The 22,681-nt window shown below is 36.5% G+C and overlaps 1 protein-coding gene across 7 annotated transcripts in view; it reads right to left on the bottom strand.

Moving 5' to 3' along the window:
- LOC117403118 (sodium/calcium exchanger 1-like) overlaps positions 1-22,681 on the bottom strand; it is a 181,645-nt gene that overhangs the window by 156,250 nt on the left and 2,714 nt on the right. For all 7 annotated transcript variants that reach the window (XM_059024085.1, XM_059024084.1, XM_034005126.3 and 4 more), the window contains exon 2: positions 16,891-18,739. In XM_059024085.1, the coding sequence (XP_058880068.1) occupies positions 16,891-18,701 (1,811 nt within the window). In that variant the 5' untranslated portion in view covers positions 18,702-18,739. The remainder of the gene's footprint in view (positions 1-16,890; positions 18,740-22,681) is intronic.

Genomic DNA, 22,681 nt, shown 5'->3' with positions numbered 1-22,681 from the left:
GGGCAATCTCTGTTTCTAGTTAAAGAGTGAACATGGCTTTCAGACATCTATATTTGAAAATGCTAGCAGAGCAACAGAAAAAGAGGAAATATCGTGTGGGCAGAATATACAGACAACGTATAACATTCCTTGACTTGTCTACTGAAGAAGTTCTTAGTCGATTTATACTTTGATTAAACATAATAACATTTTGGTTTATTTCCAACTCAAGCATTTAATTTATTTGTGGTTTATTTTAAACAATACTAATTACCAGTGCTTAATTTGTAAAGAAAGAGGTGCCGGGGTGCAAGCAATGACAATAATGTTCTTAAGAAGCGCACATTCAAAATCATAACAAGTTGCATATTCTACATCATATATGCAAAGCAGTAGTACGTGCAGAAAAATAAATTAAAGGCATATATATATATATATATATATATATATATATATATATATATATATATATATATATATATATATAATGCCTGTATACATAGTGCCACCCTCTTGTTGGCGGGGGTGGGGGGGACACGACAACTATGTATTTTGCCCGTCCTCTTTTTTTGCTCTGTGTATATACACTATTATTCTATTTTTTGTTATGGTTTGGCATTTAAATAGTTTAAAATGAAATAAAAAGTGGAAAGGCATTCAGATGACTCCAGAAGGCCGACATGGATAAAAAAACAAAACAAAACAAATTTTAAAAAAACAATACACGCACCCTACACAAACATTGGTTTGACCCCATGGTCCACACTGTAGTAATATCTAGCTACATCTAACATTATCAGCGCTGTGAATCCAACAGAACCTGCAGTTTGTGGAGATTGCAATAAATAAATAAATAAATAAATACATTTCTGTTTAAGCTAGGTAGTTGTTAGTTAGGTTTATTTTTATTTTCTATTAATTCAATTCTATTCATTGAAAAAAGGAAAGAGAAGCAGACCGTTATTATTGTTTCTGTATTTTTTTGAATAGGGGAAGTTAGCAGGCAATGTTCCTGTGTGGGGGTAGGGGTACAGGCAGGCATGAACACGTTTAACTTCAACACTAACCCATAATAAAATGTTGTTCCTGTTATTAAGCAGTAGTATAATCGGAAGCAGTGGTATTTAAAAATAACACCTTTGAATATGTGTCCCTTAGTCATTAAATAAATACTGAATGAATTGATGAAACAATGACGTTGGTAATGAGTATATTTATATAATTTTAGATGATAATTAAAATGCTGAAAGGATGTAAATAGTTTATCAAATGTAAATGTTAAATCAGGTCTAATTAAAATTTCACTACGTAAACTTATCAAACATTTGTGACCTAAAATTAAATCCCAACTATATAAGACACACAAACAAAACTTCTGGCAGCCAATAAATATCCCTTCTGATTGCTGTATGCTGGTATGCCACCCTAATCAGACTGCCCATATTTTTGTTTCATACAGTAAAAAAAAGGAATCCTGGCATGTTTCAAACAGTAGAGTTGGCCGATTTATAATCCTACAGGGACTATTAGAAAGACGTACATAAGCTTTCCCTTCCCTTCAAAAAGAGCTTTGCAAAACCCTAGTAATGCATGTCATTCCTGTCTTGGGGGAAACACATCATAGAACCTATTACAAAACAAAAATGTAATTGCTATTCATATTACTACTTGTGGCTCTTTCAACCCATTTCGTGCTGGACTCTGTTCCAACAACACCCATTTATTATTAATTGAGCAGTTTAATTGTTTAATTGAAACTAGTTGTTCAATCAAGTAATTATGATTTGGAATTTACTTCTAATGCAGGGGTAGCCAATGTTGGCCCTTTCTGTCCTGATATTTATTCCTTCCAATGTTCTAAATTGTTTAATTAAACCAATGAAAGCTTTAGCTAGACCAGGGCTTCTCAATCCTGGTCCTGGGGACCCCTGTGTCTTCTGGTTTTCATTCCAGCTGAGCTCTCTATTAGTTAACTAGACCCTTACTTGAACTAATAATTTGCTTAATTAGACATTTTATAAATGTTATCAGCTCCAAAAAAATTGCAGTTCAAGCTACTTATAAAATGTTGTAGCTAAATTGAAATCTGCAACTGTTTAAGAGCTGAAAACAAGTAAAAAGGTCTAATTAAGCAATGATTAGTTTAGTTAAGTAACTGCGTGCTCAGTTGAAATGAAAACCAGAAGACACATGGGGTCCCCAGGACCAGGGTTGGGAAGCCCTGATCTAGACCCTAAAGTAGTTAATTATTTCATTTTACCTGCAGTTGGGTGACCCTCCAGGACTGTGATAGGCTACCTCTGTTCTAATGGAACAAAGTCATGCTACTGTTTTACAGTACCTGGGTGGATTATTTTGCAGGCACTGTGTTCCCTTTGAACAAAAAGGAAAACAATTAAAGCATAGTCACTTCAGAAGTCAGTTGAGTAAATGAGGGGAGGGATATTTTTCATGCTGTTGAAATGTGTTTTCTTTAAGTGTAACTATTTACTCTAATCAATGTCCACCATAGTGACAGCTACACTCCGCTATTCTAAATGTTAACTAACTTCAGCATGTACAGAATGAGCTTATCTAGTCTATAGAATAATAACAGCTAAATATAACAAGTATGTTAGTAAGCTATATCCCTGACATGGCTCTTTCCATGCAACATTGTGATTTGCGAGCAAATTAACTTGAATTTAGCTCGTGGTGGTGAACTTGCAGGATTCTTCATGACACCTCCCCTAAATTTGAGGGAATAGCATTTCCGAGAGAACAACTCGCAAACCCATTTTTTCCAACGCAGCATATATTTTGAATCTCACTTAAAAGCGCAACTTTTTTCGCAAAAAGGACTTGCGGAAATAAGTATGCCTCAACTAAAGGCATGTTTGATATCAAGTATATATTTATCAGGTTGCTTTGCCATAATTCACTGAAGTCATATCTGCCTGTTTGCAGGTGTTAAAAACAAATAATAAAACAACTACATTTTCCAAATAGGCTGCAGATGCACTGATAAAAGTCCCTGATGTAATAATGAGAATAAAATCAGAACCTAGCTGAGAAGTAACATTATAATCTGTTACCGTTGTCACATAACAAAACAATAAGTACACTACCCAGTGCTATGAAACAATTTGTATAACCAAATTAACTACACAAGCTGAATTTAAAGTAACATTATTATTTCACTATTCAAAATCTTGAGGCTATTTTGCAAGATCCTTCTGCACACAGAGTCCCGTAATGTACTGTATGTATATAATGCCAAAATCATGCACACAGCAATATTCATATTATCCAAGGCTTCTGGAAGACCAACATTAGAGTTCCTCAAATTAATTAAGTTTTTCAATAAGAACCCAGATTACTGGTTTCATCTAAACCTGATGTGCACCCAGCACATCTTATTAAAAGTGAATTACCAGACTTTTTTCTAAGAACCATGTTTGTAAATTTGTGACCAAATGTTAAACATTGTTAATTACTGCAGTACGCCTCATCACCAACCTGCAGATGTGTTTCTGTTTTTTTTGGACAGTTATACAACATACATACCCAATTAGTTTAAATAAACTATGGGATTGCTATAGTTTCAAGTATAATTTGTTCAGGAAGTGCACCCATATACTGTGTGCATATAGTAAGAAATATGCCACAACTGCTGTTGCAGCAGGGCGTCCACTGCTGTAAACATTTAGAAGCACTTTAACTTCGAAGAATCTGTAACTCATAATAGGGGCTTTCCTCATTGAGTTCATTATAAATTAAAATATTCTGATTAGTCCTGTGATTAGGGAAATGGAGGGAGGTGGGGGTAATTCATTCCAGGCAAAGTGATTAAGTTTCAAACATCCATAAAGCCAAGCCCAGACATGCCCCTTTAATAAAAAAAAGCATATAGTTATTTGACCGTTAAATTGATTCTGTTCTTTGTCCTTTGATAATATAATTAATTGAAAAAAACATATAAAAGCCACAATTCCAAATGCATAAGTACACTTTAACAGTACAGTGATATATGTATTGTGCATTTAAACTATTATTATTATTATTATTATTATTATTTATTTCTTAGCAGACGCCCTTATCCAGGGCGACTTACGATTGTTACAAGATATCACATTACACACATTATACATTATTTCACATTATACAGATATCACATTATTTTTACATACAATTACTCAAAATATGCTGAGAGAAAGAACTCATAAGTGGAAGAACAAATAAACCCAATTGGAAAACAGGCGGTGGTGAACCTAATTGGAATACAAACTGGTGGTCTTTTACTGTTTTACAATATAGTTTTATGTCCTACGTGAAAGAATAGTATACTGTAGTGTTTTTTTTCAGAAGGGTAAGCTTTAGTACACTCTCCTATTTGACTGCCTGCTACAAAGAATTCACTCTGAATATTACTTACTGCAGGCAAAATAACCTTATTCTTTCCTGTTAGTTCAAGGATACAAAGAGCTAAACTCTTAAGCCCTGGAAAGGGAAGTAAGGGAGGGGGGATCAGCCAAAAATGTCACACCCAGACAGCTCCTCTAATGAAACTGCTGGAGCAGGTATGATGCTTTACTTTTGTTGTGCTTATCTTCGTTTTGTGCAAATGTTATCTCTTCTCAGTAATGTTTATTCTCGTACTTGCTGTTTGAACATTATAATCATTATATATCTCCCTTGCACCCAAAACCCACAGTTTACTTTACTAAACCTTAAAGTAAACTGCAGTTTTTTCCTCTGGCGTAAGTTCCTGGTGCACCAAAATAGGCCCCCTGAAAAAAAAACAATGTTTTTCTCCGAGCAAAGCACGTTCCATCCAGACCCGACTGACGTGCGGATCTCTGCAAGAACGCATCCCGTTTTACAAGAAATACAAGCACTAATGTATCACTATGTACAACTATAATTTGTTTCAGGTTTTATTTTAAATAGCACTTTGACATAGTCATGTTTTCCATATATATATTGTGTAATTTTAAGGCAATTATTATGGAGATGATTAGCTAAAATGTGTTTAAATATATTTCTAAACTACACTGTGGTCTATGATTTTATGTAGCCTACACCTTATGCTAGAAAAACATCTTCAAGTGGTTTATTGTGCAAAATAATTTCTTTTAAAATAAATTACTACTTGCGGTTTACACAATCATATGCACACACAAAGTCTCAAAAGATTAATATTCAGATTTTTTACATCAAATCATATCCTGCAGCATTTACATTATGCATATGTACCTCTTGACACATATTCTACGCTGATACATACTTATTATATAATACACCATATTTACATATGTAGGAACAGAAAACCTGTGTCAGCGATGTTGTAAGTGCATTTTATTTGGATACAAATGCTGGATGTTTTCAATGTGTGTTTTTGTCTTCTACCAATCACACTGAAGATTTGATTAATAATTTATTTTATTCTTCAGTATATTTATGACCTAGGGTATGTGCAAAAAAATATCAAAACAATCATTATTATGTTGAAAATGATATTTCAGTAATACATATAGCACAGGAGACAGCAATGGTAAGTTGTGTATTTGTTGTAAACACTAAAGGGTCTTCTGTAACACTTCAAATTAATGCAAACAAGCCACACAGTTTTATGTTAAAGCTTTATCTTAGAGCTTCCTTCCCTTGTTTACTTTTCTGAATTTTATTTTTAATTGTGTGGTATTCTATATGCCAGCAGGTCATTCTGTGGTTTTTTTTTTCCATTACAGCTATTGCCAAGTGATGGCATTTCTTGAGCACCTGCTTTTATTATTTTTTTTTTCATTCATCAAACCCCTAGTATCTCATCCTGACCTGCTCTGCTCCAAATTCTCTGGGGGAGGAAAAAAATAAAATTTGAAAAGTTATTTCCCGCTTCAGTTTACTTTAAATACATTGCTTAAGCAACATGGAATGTACAATACCTGCGCAAGCCTCAGTCTCTGAAGTGCAGATGGTTACCATAAAAAGAAAGTCTATATACAGTTGTCCCGCATTATACCGCCCCCTTTATAATGCCACCCTCGGATACCGCCAGTTATTCTCTCTGAACAAATGTCACCAATATAAAAACTGTGCTATTTTTACCAGTTATATCGCCACCCCGCTGTCCGCCATCCGCCAACCGCCAACTTCCCAAGCCAAGCAAATGTAAATATAAGCATTGTAGTTTCCCTCATTGTAGCATCAGAGAAATAACCATGGCCAATTAAAACAACAAAGTTATGCAGTTAACCTTTGACTCGCTTTCCTAATTTGTTGTTAACTGAACGTTCATACCAATGCCATCAACACTGCCGCTCCCAAAGCAAAACAGGAAGTACAAAATGGCGAGTCGACTCTACATTTAACACCAGAGCAAAATAAATAAACCTGCATGTATGCATCTGAAAATAAGAAAGCATGACATCGCAAATGTTTTCTCGCCTAAGTTAAGCATATACTGTTAATTGAAGGACAATTGGAGACATTGTAATGGATAAAAACAAATGGCTTACCTTGATGGAACGGGTCGATTTGTTTAACCTGAAAAACGCTTGAAGTAGTCTAAAATGGGCAGTGTGGAGTAGTGGTTAGGGCTCTGGACTCTTGACCAGAGGGTTGTGGGTTCAATTCCCAGTGAAGGATTCCAGTAAAAACCTAACTGTATAAATGGGTAATTGTATGTAAAATAATGTGATATCTGTATAATGTGAAATAATGTGATATCTTGTAACAATTGTAAGTTGCACTGGATAAGGGTGTCTGCTAAGAAATAAATATTATTATTATAAAATAAGTGCCACAATTAAAAGAAAAAGTACAGTAAGTTTTTTTTTTTAAAACTGCTTAAAAAAGAATGCTGTTGAGCTTAAATTGCTTTGTGAAATAAATAGATGGCATCGTTCAATGGGGGATAGTGTTCAGCAGGCTTACAGTCGTGCCACAAACACTAACGTTCAAACGACTAGTGTTTTTATGGAATTGTTGATTGGGTGATTTGACACTAAATGAGTGTTTATTTTTTATTATTTTTTTTTTAAATTATAAACTGTTCCTCAAAAGTAACCATGTATGTTTCATACAGATGGTAAAAGATGATAAAACATCACTAGTAGACCTAATGTTGTGTTAAGAACTAGTACTGTAGTTTTAAAAAAGATTAATGTTTTATTAAAATGGCCTGGAGATATTGTAATTGTATAACTAAAAATATAAAGGGTTTGAATTTATTGCAAACATATAAGGTTGTGCGTGTTTTTTTTGGACCCTCACCATAACGCCACCCATGCTTATTGCCAGTTTTTGCCCATGACCCTTACCAGGCGGTATAAAGAGGGTTGACTGTATCTGTATATGTAGATCAGTTTTACTACCGTCCCAAAGTGTGCATGCAATTACTTGCTTATAGCTTGAGTTTTCCCTCTGCTAAGTGGTTATATCTGCACTTCTTCTTAGTGTTGCACTTATTCCAACACCACTTTGGAAAACTAAGCATTTTGTCTAATCTAATGAGGTGAGCATGTTAAAACAGGCTCTTTGGATTCCAATCACAGGTAGAGCCACAACAACCTCATATCACAGTAGTTAGTAAGGTCTTTCTGATTATATTTCCTGTCAAGTTGGCCTGAGCAGTCATAATGTCATAATTGGCAAGCTGCAAGAATGCAATGGGAAAACATGACATGACCTTCCATCTGCAGTGATTATAACTGGAGAAGATCTGTTGCAGTCAGAAGCCAACTGCGGACAGCCAAGGGCATGAACAAAAAAAAAAATTCTTCTGCCATACAGACAAAACAGAAAATATATGGAAACTATAAAAACATAAGGCTTCCATTAAACATAGAGCATAAAAATGCATAAAAAATTCCCAGAAACCCCATCTGTTGCTACACTGGCTTGTTGAAAAAAAAGCTGTTTGGGTTCACACATCAGAAACACCAACAACTGTTTTTGTGGTTCAATCCAGCAGTGTGGAGTAGTGGTTAGGGCTCTGGACTCTTGACTGAAGGGTCATGGGTTCAATCCCCGGTGGGGACACTGCTGCTGTACCCTTGAGCAAGGTACTTTACCTAGATTGCTCCAGTAAAAACCCAACTGTATAAATGGGTAATTCTATGTAAAAATAATGTGATATCTTGTAAGTCGCCCTGGATAAGGGCGTCTGCTAAGAAATAAATTATTATTATTATTATTATTATTAATTATTTTGACTAAAGTTATAGTGGAACGCATTTAATGCCTGCTCCTTAAATATTATAATTATGCATAAAGAATATCTTAAATAAGCTATCATGAGGAAAGCTGTAAAGGAGAAATGTATTTATCTAATTATTCAACAATACATTTATAAACAGTTAGGAGGACAGAATGTCCTGGACATACCAAGCACTCCGATTGGCTTAAAAAGATTCAAAAGCAACTAAATCATCCTAGAACAAACATATGGTTACGTATGTCACTTAGTATCCTCATACTATAATATTTTGTATTTTATAGGTCATTTTATAAGACAATAACAGACTTGTCATAATACAAATGTGTACATTAAACAGTGTAGGGTTTTTACAATGTATATGTTACAGTTTATGTGTAAAAATCGGTAAGCTCACCGGTCAATGTATGAAATAACCAGTATATGTGTAGATTTACCAGCTCAGCAGTCAATGTATAAAATAACTAAGGAAATGGTAGTTGATGCTACAGCTTGGCTCGTCTTCTGTAAATTAAGGGCTTCACTTTGAATATTGAACTGCTGATCTACCAGTTGTTTTCTACGAGTTGGTGGATTCTGCATAATTACAATAAACAGAGATTACATGTTTTGGTAAAGGGTTTTTTGTAAATAGCATAATTCACATAACAAATAGAGTAAATCTCCCATAACTCAAAACACTTATTAAAATCTGTTTCAATGTTCTTCTTCTGCATAATTTCAATAGTTTATTTTGCTTCTATTGTAAAATTTGTTTTTAAGAAAAATACTAGTCAATTTTAAAAAATTGGGAAAGTGCATTCTTTTCACACAAAGCAAAAGACCAGGGAAAATCGTTAGCAATAAAACCAGAAATCTGTCTTTAATACCATAATGTGCTGAGGTTTATTTCTGTATATTAGGGGACAAAATATTTACATAAAAATACGTATAATACATGAGCTACCAGATGCCTTGGATAAACAAATACATGATTAATAATAATAATAATAATAATAATAATAATAATAATAATAATAGAAAAAAAATTGAAGGCTGGAGTTTAAGAAAAATAAATACATTTGTATATTTACCCTACGTAATAGATCTTACAGAAATCTTTTTTTTTTTTTTTGCCATTAAGCTGGCCTGACATTACTTTATTTCCGAATTCATCTCATTAACTACCATCTCCTTAGTTATTTTATAGATTGACCGCTGAGCTGGTAAATCTACACATTTACCAGTTAATCTATAAAGTTACACATGAACCGCAACATGCTATTGCCAGATTACTACATATAATTTCGTAAGGAAACTGGTACATACATCAGTACTCAACATCTTCATACCAATATGAATAACTATGGATAGGATTATTTTCCAACAATCTCAAAATTCCTATTATTAGACTGTATCATGCTGTGCCTTTGTATTAATAAAAGTGACCTGTTGTGTAAAACTATATTGGTATTTTGTTTGGTATCACAAGGCCATGTAACTAAAGAACTCTTTAGTTAGACCATTTTGTAACTATATCAAACTGAAGACCATCGACATAGATAAAAAGTGTCTGATAAACAGCAAATCCATTATAATAATGTTATCATAAAACAATAACTATATTAGCTGCTTTATATTTAATGCTGCCAAGCACCTGCTAATGATATCACTTCACTGTTATTCCAATACAATTTATGAAAAAGAATTGAACCTGTGACACAACTGATGCGTGCCATCAATTTAAACCTAATAAAGCCCTGTGCTGTCCTGTCAGCAGTCTCTTGCTAGTTTGACACAACTGACTTTGTGTGCATTTATCCGGCAGCTCGTGAACCATTTCCAGTAGTTGTACAGTACCCATGACACAGTCAAACATGTTTCTGTGTGTGCATACAAATATACAATTAACTGCGCAGTGGTGCAGCGGGCTAAGGCCGTGTGCTCTTCAAGGACGTCATGTTGCAAGCTCAAACCACAGTAATTTGGGGCAGCAGTGTGGAGTAGTGGTTAGGGCTCTGGACTCTTGACCGCAGGGTTGTGGGGTCAATCCCAGGTGGGCAACACTGCTGCTGTACTCTTGAGCAAGGTACTTTACCTAGATTGCTCTATTAAAAACCCAACTGTATAAATGGGTAATTGTATGTAAAAAAAAGTGATATCTATATCATGTGATATCTTGTAACAATTGTAAGTCGCCCTGGATAAGGGCGTCTGCTAAGAAATAAATTATAATAACAATAATACCCTTAGCTGCCTACAGCAAGCATTTTACAGGCCACTTATTATTATTTTCAGAAATTAACTTTTAAACATGATAATCCCATAACCCAGAATATGTATTACTGTAGACATTTATCTGAATACCTGTGATATAGAAAATATAGTGCTCTGGTTAATTGGAGTTACAATTCAGTCTATGCACTGTAAGAGGATTAATGAAATATGTTTGTATAACCCCAGTTAATGTATAATTAAGATTAATTAATGGATCATTTATATTAAATCAAACTATCCAGGATGTGCACCAAATGGAACACTCCTCCCTCCCCCTTGTTTTACTGTTTTTATACAAACAAAATATCAATATATAGTAATCAATACATACAGTGCCTTGCGAAAGTATTCGGCCCCCTTGAACTTTGCGACCTTTTGCCACATTTCAGGCTTCAAACATAAAGATATGAAACTGTAATTTTTTGTGAAGAATCAACAACAAGTGGGACACAATCATGAAGTGGAACGAAATTTATTGGATATTTCAAACTTTTTTAACAAATAAAAAACTGAAAAATTGGGCGTGCAAAATTATTCAGCCCCTTTACTTTCAGTGCAGCAAACTCTCTCCAGAAGTTCAGTGAGGATCTCTGAATGATCCAATGTTGACCTAAATGACTAATGATGATAAATAGAATCCACCTGTGTGTAATCAAGTCTCCGTATAAATGCACCTGCACTGTGATAGTCTCAGAGGTCCGTTTAAAGGGCAGAGAGCATCATGAAGAACAAGGAACAAACCAGGCAGGTCCGAGATACTGTTGTGGAGAAGTTTAAAGCCGGATTTGGATACAAAAAGATTTCCCAAGCTTTAAACATCCCAAGGAGCACTGTGCAAGCGATAATATTGAAATGGAAGGAGTATCAGACCACTGCAAATCTACCAAGACCTGGCCGTCCCTCTAAACCTTCAGCTTTATACAAGGAGAAGACTGATCAGAGATGCAGCCAAGAGGCCCATGATCACTCTGGATGAACTGCAGAGATCTACAGCTGAGGTGGGAGACTCTGTCCATAGGACAACAATCAGTCGTATACTGCACAAATCTGGCCTTTATGGAAGAGTGGCAAGAAGAAAGCCATTTCTTAAAGATATCCATAAAAAGTGTCGTTTACAGTTTGCCACAAGCCACCTGGGAGACACACCAAACATGTGGAAGAAGGTGCTCTGGTCAGATGAAACCAAAATCGAACTTTTTGGCAACAATGCAAAACGTTATGTTTGGCGTAAAAGCAACACAGCTCATCACCCTGAACACACCATCCCCACTGTCAAACATGGTGGTGGCAGCATCATGGTTTGGGCCTGCTTTTCTTCAGCAGGGACAGGGAAGATGGTTAAAATTGATGGGAAGATGGATGGAGCCAAATACAGGACCATTCTGGAAGAAAACCTGATGGAGTCTGCAAAAGACCTGAGACTGGGACGGAGATTTGTCTTCCAACAAGACAATGATCCAAAACATAAAGCAAAATCTACAATGGAATGGTTCACAAATAAACATATCCAGGTGTTAGAATGGCCAAGTCAAAGTCCAGACCTGAATCCAATCGAGAATCTGTGGAAAGAACTGAAAACTGCTGTTCACAAATGCTCTTCATCCAACCTCACTGAGCTCGAGCTGTTTTGCAAGGAGGAGTGGGCAAAAATTTCAGTCTCTCGATGTGCAAAACTGATAGAGACATACCCCAAGCGACTTACAGCTGTAATCGCAGCAAAAGGTGGCGCTACAAAGTATTAACTTAAGGGGGCTGAATAATTTTGCACGCCCAATTTTTCAGTTTTTTATTTGTTAAAAAAGTTTGAAATATCCAATAAATTTCGTTCCACTTCATGATTGTGTCCCACTTGTTGTTGATTCTTCACAAAAAATTACAGTTTCATATCTTTATGTTTGAAGCCTGAAATGTGGCAAAAGGTCGCAAAGTTCAAGGGGGCCGAATACTTTCGCAAGGCACTGTAGTTTCTAGCATAGTTTCATTAGGATCCAGGATAGACATTCATGTGACAGTTCTTTAATGTTTTCTCCCACTATGAAGCCCCAAACAGTTTCTGTTTCACTTCAACGTTGAACTTAAGTTAAGGGGAATTGTTTCAAAAACTAGGCAGCTAATTTGACACGCAGCTTGGGTACACATTTTTAGGTTTTCACATTTATAACACTTTCTGTCAATTACAAGCCAGTACATATATTAAAAATGCCATATGTGCACATTACTGAGGGCAGCATCATACAGCAACAAAAAATAAAAAAAAACATGGTTTGGATTTATGATCTAAAGTAGAAATAAGACCGTGCTCATGCAGGGGAGAAGTGTTTGCTCTCATATTGTGCAGGAGGGAGATGATGTTTTATGCTTTGTTGAAAAGACTTGTTCAAGCACATGGTTTACCAGACTGGACCTTTTTTCTTCCTTACAATACAAGCTCTTACAGTACAGTTTTCTTTGCACAAACATCCAGAGTGACATGCAAGGCCTTTCTGTTTTCAAGATTAGTTTACCTTTGCCTCCATAAAAAAAAAAGACTCAAAAGAAAACATCAATCAAAATTCTATGCAATTTGTCTATTTCTGTTGGATGTACTGCTTGAAACTGAATTGCCATACAATGACCTACCAGCTCAACATATAACCTAAAGCAGCCCACATGTGTCTTCTTTATTTTAATCTGCATTTAAACATAAATACATCTGCAGTTCTTATTACTTTAACCCTGTGTCATAAAATACCACATAAAGGACGCTCTCATTTTGAGCAAAAAATTGCCACCTGACCATGGGCACTTATTAACATATATATTGTTTCACATGTGGTCAGATTTGACCTCATTCAATATCCTATCTGAACTGAATAGCCAAACTCAGGAAGTGCTGTTGAAACAGGCTCAAGTGTTTGACTGTTCTTGACATCTGGAAGGTTTTTAAAACTGTGTGTTATTATTGGGATTAATTAAACTGAAGCACGTTGAAAATTAAAATACCACATGAAATCATACTGGACTATTAATTAACATTTTTAGGTTGCTATTTTCCTTATTTTTAATACATTATACACCAGAAAACAAGATTAGAATAATAACTCATGTTTTTACTGTACATATTTGTATGTAAGCAAATAAATACATTAAAACATAAATATATACATAATTGTAACTTTTAAATGGAATTTAAATCGAGCTGGCTAAACTGAATACTAGAGGCATGCCAGTTATAAACAGATTAAAAGTATGATGCCATCAAGACCTGTTAAAAAAACAAAGCACCTATTTTAAAATGTCAATAATTTGGTCAATAATCTATAAATTGGATGTTTATAAGTGTCTCTGATGTCATAGCAGCCCTGTCACTGTAACAAGGCACATGAGTACAGTACAGTACTTCCAGTGCCTGAGACAGAACCAGACTGCCTCAGCGTGAAACAGCTTTGTTGAGTCCAGAGTCAACAGCGAAAACAGTAACTGACACATAAAGGAAGACTAAAGCACAGTCCGGTGCAGTGTGCGTTTCTCCCACACTTTTAGCTCTGTCTGACCCGAGTATAAGCAAATAATACCTCCTACGCTAGTAGAGCAAAACAAGGCTCACCACATTTGTATTTTTCTGAATACACAACAAAGTAAATCTGCTTCCTTTCGAAATAATGGATAAATATTTATTTAGCTTCAATAAAAGTGTTATGAACCCCCTACTCTACGTCCACACTGCATGCCAATAAAAAAATTACGTTGTTATTCAGGAACCAATAATGTGTTCATGCCAGGCAAACAATCTCTCCACTGCACAAGGTTCTTAGGTATCCAGAGTGATCCAGAGTGTTTTAATAGCATGCTGCACACTTTCCTCCATGCTATTATAGCAGCTTTTTTAAGTCTACCAAATTACACCAGGAGCACTGCACTATGGAAACTATGCAAGACTCTCCAAAATAATGCAGACTGTGGTGGAAAGTTCATTTTACAACACCTTTAATCTGTTGAAAAACAGAGCTGCTTTTAATTGAAAAAACAAAGTCACTGAGAAAGCTTAAAACAGTGCGTCCCAGAGCGGGCTCAGATCCCTGCGGAACCGAGACCCCGGGTCAAATAACTCAGATGGAAACATAAGAGGATCAGCTGATGCTCCAGCAAGATGTACAAGCAGGACACAAAGGGAAGTTTCACAACATTTCAGTCTCACTTGTTTTCCCATGTAGCACTGCTGGGAAATACTGTATCGCATGGCTGAACGAAAGTATGTTATAATGGAATCTGTGAATATAGAGCAAGAGGTTCAAGTAGCCAGGTGGTTAGAACATCATACTTACTCTGCAACCCATGCATACTCATTCCCTGTGTATGAAGCAATGCTTGTATTACATATCCAGTGTGCTGCGCTATAAATTATAATCGTGTAACCTGTTTAATAGATGCGTCTGTCATCGTCAATGATGCTGGTTGGTTAGATTGTAATCCTGCTGTCAGTACATACAGTACACAATCAGCTTGTTTTCCCTGATATGATCAGTTTGAAGTTAATGATCACAATGCTGGGGTGCCAATTTTGATCCTCGTATATTAAGAAACACCTTGATTTTATTGGTTTGACCTATTATTTATGAATTTTAGTTCTTGATGACATATGCTTCTTTCATCAGTGTTAGCAGGCCTCTTAACAGTATCATCAGACCATTTGCAGAAGTATACGATTATATACTGGAAGTTACCAGACTCACGGCAACATGCGGTTAATGTAATAACAGTGTGATTAGAAGTATCGGACACAACCCTTCATTTTGTCACTCATTTAAACTCCTCAGTTGTCCCAGGAGTGCAAGGGTGCGAAAAGAAAATGGGGGAGATGGTCAGATATTTACCCTCCAAGCCTGGAAGAGGGGTTTTAACAAAGGGTTTCATGAGCAGGTGCTAAAATTCTTGAAATGTATTTTTGTTTACGACTGTAAGTCGCCCTGGATAAGGGCGTCTGCTAAGAAATAAATAATAATAATAATAATAAAATCCCTACTGCCAGTATCTTTATGGAGACAAACAGCTATGGCTTATTTGATGAGCTTAAAGAGATAGCATTATTGAATGCTTTATACTGGTTAGGGCTCTGGACTCTTGACCGGAGGGTCGTGGGTTCAATCCCCGGTGGGGACACTGCTGCTGTACCCTTGAGCAAGGTACTTTACCTAGATTGCTCCAGTAAAAACTCAGCTGTATAAATGGGTAATTGTATGTAAAAAAAATAATAATAATAATGTGATATCTGTATAATGTGATATCTTGTAACATTTGTAAGTCGCCCTGGATAAGGGTATCTGCTAAGAAATAAATAATAATAATACTCTTAACCACAAAGTCACAGGTTTTATTAATGTGATATATTTTATGTAAAACCCTAATACCCCAAATGCAATCTAATCCTTGTACAATACCTTCACTGAAATCTGTATAGATGTTTCATGAGTACAGCAAACTGAGATTTAAACATATATTGACTTTCCAGATGAAAAATGACAGTGTATGTTTAATTAAAATAGTTTCTACACAACAGTGGTAAATGATTTATTGCATTCTCCTAGCTCCGACCGAAACTAGTTTTTCCCCCTGAAACACAAATGCACCATTTCATTCTTAGGTCATTTATGTATTTCTACTAAAACTTCATTTTTATATTTATTATGATGTTGCTGAAAAACCTACAGAATATATGATGTATAACCTTGCATTACACATCTGTCAAAAACCAACATATTTTTGTCCAACTGTCTACAGACCAAGCAGCACAAAATAGTTGAATTGTTACCTGAACAAAAACTCACAACAGATGGTGCGGGCTGACAAAAATATATTTTTTGGAAGATAAGGTATAAGCCTTTATTGTATAAAAATGCTGTTTTTAATTGTGTCAACCTAGACTATATGTCAGTGTGACAACACATTGAATTATGTGTTTTAATTGTTTTATTGTATATGCAATACCTAGTTGTATGACTATACCTTAAATGAGAGGAGAACTAAATGAGAAAGTAGAAAGGATGAAAATAGAGAATGAGGGAAAAAATACAAAAATAAATCATGTAGGGTTTGTTATTATCTTTCACAAACATCAATGCGTTGGTCATACCTAGCATAAAAGTAAAATAAAATAAAATAATAATAATAATAAATAAGCATTGACAGGAAATTGTTAAACAAATCCAAACCAAAATCCATTAAACACATGCAGGTTTTTTTTGGTCATCCATTGAATGCAATTCCCCAAGTTCCTCCTTTTATTTTATAGTGGCATCATCATTTTACAATTGTCTTCCACAAAAGCCTAACATAATTCATGCATTACTTGATGTCACTAATTCCTAATAACTGGCAACTCATTCTTGTGGGGTGTATTTAAAATGGTTTTTATAAACCGATTGCACCAGCATGTTTTTAATGACCAATCGGCTGGATAAATTAAAGTGAAATGTACTTACAATATCTCATCATTCTGGAACTCCAGCTCTCCATGGGTATCTTCAAAATCCTCTCCACCACCTCTGGCTGTACCTTCTGTGGTCTTGTAGGGGACAACCACTACCCCACGCGCTCCAGAGGTTCTCAGAACCTTCACTTCTATGGTACCTACACTCTCGCTCACATGCATCACGGGGTCCTCAAATGTAAAGATGCCAGCGTGGTCGTCATCAAAGATGGTCACAGTTGCAGTTGAAGGCATGCCCAAGCATGCAAGTGTTTCAACATGATTTGTGTCTGGATTGTTTTCAGCTGCATTCTCCAGATGCACCTTGACATTGCTAAGGTGGACCAAGAAGTTCTCGTCCTCTTCAAAAATGTCATCATCGATGATACCCACTTTAATTTCCTTCTGTGTCTCACCTGGTTTGAAGACAAGGGTCCCCTCAGTGAACTCGTAATCTGAACCAGCATTGGCTGATCCATCCTCCGTTCGGAATTCCAAGGACACAGTGTTGGTCAAATCACCACCTCGTCTAACAACATTTAGAGACACAGTCCCACAGTTTTCAAGACACTGGTACACACCTGGCTCAAAGAAAATCTTAGTCACAGGATCATTTTCTACTACTTCCGGTCGAACCTCTTGCATACTGACGGCTTTTCTTGCTTGATCTGCAGCATGCTTCTTCAGGATATTCCCAGCACCGGTCATCAGCCTTGTGGCCTGAATACGATAAAAGGCACGGCTTTTCTGTTGTTGGCTTAGGACCTGGTAGTTGGCTAGCTCTATCAGTTGCTCCACTTCCTTTTCTGGGTGCTTTTGCTTTAGCTCTTTTAGGATTCTTGCCATATCTCTCCTGGTTTCCTCTTCATCTAGGTCTTTGTCATCTACTTCCAGAGCTAGGGTTCCATCTAGGAAATCCACAGCATTGGAGTTCAACATTTTGCCATCCATCTCAATGTCTACCTTTGATGGCAGTGGCCGGTCACCTTCGGTTTCAATGATCACCCCCCTCTGTTTCCCAGCTCTGTACCGCTTATAGACATACTTGTAGAACAAGAGCCTCCTGTCTGCAACCCAAGCAAACAAAACAAAAATGGGGAAGAAAAACAAAGTAAGCAGGCCTTCCCAGACTTGGACGATGCCGGGAGAAATTACATCCAGGATCAGATACAGCCAGGTGTAGGCAAAGATGCTCCAAGTTGCTGTGACAAAGAACACCCTCAAATGTTTAACCTTTCTATGTTCTCCATCTGGGACTACATAGACACAGATACCTATAATTACAAACATATTGAAGGCAGCACTTCCTACAATTGTGCTCGGCCCAAGATCTCCAGCTTCAAAATTGTGGCCACACACTTCAATGACTGACAGTAGAATTTCAGGAGCTGAAGAACCCAATGCCATTAGGGTTAAATTGGACACAGTCTCATTCCAAATCCGTACTGTTGTGGTGGAGGTCTCCCCATTGGGTTTCTTAATGGTTATCTCCTTTTCCTGAGAGGTGATGACCTCAATAGACGCCATGAAACGATCAGCTATGATGGAGACCCCGAGGAACATATAAACCATAGCCACAAAGTAGACAGTAGCTCTTGCAACTTTGTCCCCAATAGATGGGTTCTGGGGTTCCCACACTGGTAAGATCACGCCTTCTTTACAATCGTATGTTCCAGTGCATGATCTTGTTTTATTACTCATATAAGTATTTTCGCCATTATTGCTTTCTGCGGTCACATGCTGAATCTTGAAGAGCAAAACTGCTATAACAATTCCTAACTGAAAGCTAAAGGAAAACAAGGACAATCCCCTTTGACGATGCATGATGTCTGTTAATGATCAGCAACCAGATCTTCCCAAGCCTGTGTACAGAAAAAAAAATAAATAATGATTATTTGTGACAGAGAATTCATTAATTACACGCCTAAAGTTAGGGTTGCTAGTTTTTACAGTAAAATGTTGAAACCCAAACCAAATGTATTCAAATGTTAATTAATACAGCTTTTTTTTAAACCAAGCTAGACCACTGCCTAAATCTGCTTATAGGATGTGTTAATGTTATCATGTATAAGAGGAACAGTTCCTTCATTGTAATTACTCTATACAGATGTAATCTTTGGTGATAAGACTGCCTATTAGTGACTGTAATAACAATTTACCAACTTTCTTTTATACAGCAATGTAAGTTGCATGTAAGGAATCCTGCCTTTTGTATAACTGCCTTTATTTTTGTTGTTAATTTGATCTACCTCACTTCAACCAACAGTGGTGCATCTTTCTGCAGATAATGGTTTTGATTTTATATAATTTATTAGGGATGTTTACATTTCCTGCAGGGTGCTTGTCTTACAACATGGAAGATTATTTAATAGGGAAGACATAAAGCATATTATGTGCTGGGTAATCTTACTCTGAGAATCTGTCTACAAACAGAGCACCTTAGGATGCTCTTAGAACATCTCTAGCTATAAAGTTTATATGTAGGAACTACATTTACAGTACAGTATATACAGTATTCATACAGTAATCTTTGCAGAATGTTTTTAATAAAAACAGTGGTATAATGCCTGTATGCAGTGGTTCTCAGAAAAAGCACCATAAGTGTTAAACATGTTACACTACACCTAACACAGTCTATCATCAAGCAATCTCTATTCCTCCTAATACCAAATCATAGTCACTATCTATCCATATATTCTGAAGATTTTAATATAAATATTATTGGAAACAATCAGTCTTTGCGAAATGTAACCACATGCTTCCATTTGTAATTACAACTTTGCCGAAGAGAAACATTTGTAGCAGTTTTAAAGAATGCAATATTCAACCATTTCAACAGTACTTGTAGTTGCTGTATATATAGGTAGGTAGGAAAAGCAATTAACACAAGGTGATCTCCACCTTGAAAAATGTGTACATGAAATAGCTTTGGTTATTAATGGACATTTGCATGTATCTGACAGGAATGTCAACTATATTTTCTAAAACAAATTCTACATAACAAAATAAATATGAAAAGGAGCGGACTGCTGTGGATTTGGTCTGGCATTAACTAATCCCCAGATCAAATGGATACACATTAGCCAGTAAATAATGTTATAAATTATATATATATATCTATATCTATATACAGTGCCTATAGAAAGTCTACACCCACTTTCAAAATTGTCACATTTTGTTGCCTTATAGCCTGGAATTAAAATGCATTAAAATAGTTTTTTTTCATTTATCTACACATCCTACCCCACAACTTCCAAGTGAAAAAAATATTTTAGAAATTTGTAGAAAATTAATTAAAAATAAAAACTGAAATATCTTGGTTGGATAAGTGTCCACCCCCCTTGTAATAGCAATCCTAAATTAGCTCAGGTATAACCAATTGCCTTCAAAATCACACACCAAGTTAAGTGGCCTCCACCTGTGTTAAATTGTAGTGATTCACATGATTTCAGGATAAATTTAGCAGTTCCTGTAGGTTCCCTCTGCTGGGTAGTGCATTTCAAAGCAAAGACTCAACCATGAGCACCAAGGCGCTTTCAAAAGAACTCCGGGACAAAGTTGTTGAAAGGCACAGATCAGGGGATGGGTATAAAAAAATATCAAAGGCCTTGAATATCCCTTGGAGCGCGGTCAAGACGATTATTAAGAAGTGGAAGGTGTATGGCACCACCAAGACCCTGCCTAGATCAGGCCGTCCCTCCAAACTGGATGACCGAGCAAGAAGGAGACTGATCAGAGAGGCTACCAAGAAGCCAATGGCAACTTTGCAAGAGCTACAGGCTTTTATGGCCAAGACTGGTCAAAGTGTGCATGTGACAACAATATCCCAAGCACTCCACAAATCTGGCCTGTATGGTAGGGTGGCAAGAAGGAAGCCATTACTCAAGAAAGCCCACCTTGAATCCCGTTTGAAGTATGCTAAAAAACACTCAGGAGATTCTGTAACCATGTGGCAAAAAGTTTTGTGGTCTGACGAAACTAAAATGGAACTTTTTAGCCTAAATGCAAAGCATTATGTTTGGCGCAAACCCAACACAGCGCATCACCCAAAGAACACCATCCCTACTGTGAAGCATGGTGGTGGCAGCATCATGTTATGGGGATGTTTCTCATCAGCAGGGACTGGGGCACTTGTCAGGATAGAAAGGAAAATGAACGGCGCAAAGTACAGAGAAGTACTTGAAGAAAACCTGCTGCCCTCTGCAAGAAAGCTGAAACTGGGACGAAAGATTCAGCATGACAACGACCCAAAGCACACAGCTAAAGCTACACTGGAGTGGCTAAGAAACAAAAAGGTAAATGTCCTTGAGTGGCCCAGTCAGAGCCCCGACCTAAATCCAATCGAAAATTTGTGGCATGACTTGAAGATTGCTGTCCATCAACGCTCCCCAAGGAACTTGACAGAGCTTGAACAGTTTTGTAAAGAACAATGGTCAAATATTGCCAAATCTAGGTGTGCAAAGTTGGTAGAGACCTATCCCAACAGGCTACCAAAGGTGCTTCCACCAAGTATTAACTCGGGGGGTGGAGACTTATCCAATTATGATATTTCAGTTTTGTATTTTTAATATAATTTTTTTCTCAAAAAAACTTTTTTCCCCTTAACAATGTGGAGTATGATGTGTAGATAAGTGGAAAAAAATCCTCATTTATATGCATGAAACTCTGAGGCACTGACACAACAAAATGTGAAAAAAGTTCAAGGGGGTGTAGACTTTCTATAGGCACTGTATATATATATATATATATATATATATATATATATTGTAGCGTTCTCGGTTCCCGCAGGCAGGCGCATCACACAGAGCGAGGAAATCCACACACAGGCGGAGGGCGGGCGCGAACCCGGGTCCTCTCGCACTGAAGCATAGCGCCGATACCGCTGTACAAAAGAGCCGGCTCCTTTGCAAAGAGTGTATATCGGGCTTATGTCTCTGTGTGTGATTACGTCACCTACCAGCCCTACTGCTGCCTTCCCCCGTGCACGCTACAATATGAACCTGATGAAGACAAGCTGGTGTCGAAACACGTTTAATAAAGATAAATTTGATTAAGAAAATAAATGAGCAGGAGTTAAATAATGAATCCTTTTGAAGAGAAATGACGAGAGTGCCTACGAAAACTTTTTGGTAAGCCATTTAAACTGGTATATATATATATATATATATATATATATATTACAGCTGTCCATTAATCGCAGTTAACTTCGGCGATTGATGCGTTACTTTTTTGGGAGATAAGTTTTTTTTATGCACGTTAATTGCACGCCTGTCTTGTCCCTCTTAGAACACCGTAATTCATTTCCTGCGACACCATTTTAGTGCATGCCAGGATGGACTGAGTAGTCATCGTTTGAATATAAAATTAGTCATGGAACCACTTTATGTAGCAAAGCACTCAAACTGAAGGTCTTGTGAATGGGAAATTTATTTTTTCTGACGGTACATTGGCTCGAAAGAGGGTTACTTATTTACTGTCAAAGTGAGTTCCAGTATCACAGAAGTGCATCTAGGCTGGGACCAAATCAAAACTTTGACAACCTGCTAATCGCACTTAACAAAACTGTATTTAATAGCGTTTTCTTTTTTTGTAAGTATCTTATTTCTTCTACTCATAAAAAGAAAACACTATCAAATACAGTTTTGTTAAATGCGATTAGCGGGTTGTCAGAGTTTTGATTTGGTCCCAGCCCTAGTCTGCTTTACCACCTACATGCTAACCATGCTTTCCATTCTCAAAATTCACTCTAGTTTTTCTGCTACAGACAACAATTTAACAACAAATGAAACCAGTCAGTTTCGACA

Source organism: Acipenser ruthenus, chromosome 5, assembly GCF_902713425.1.
Source record: "Acipenser ruthenus chromosome 5, fAciRut3.2 maternal haplotype, whole genome shotgun sequence".
Taxonomy (NCBI): domain Eukaryota; kingdom Metazoa; phylum Chordata; class Actinopteri; order Acipenseriformes; family Acipenseridae; genus Acipenser; species Acipenser ruthenus.
This window is presented reverse-complemented; position numbering and strand designations above follow the sequence as displayed.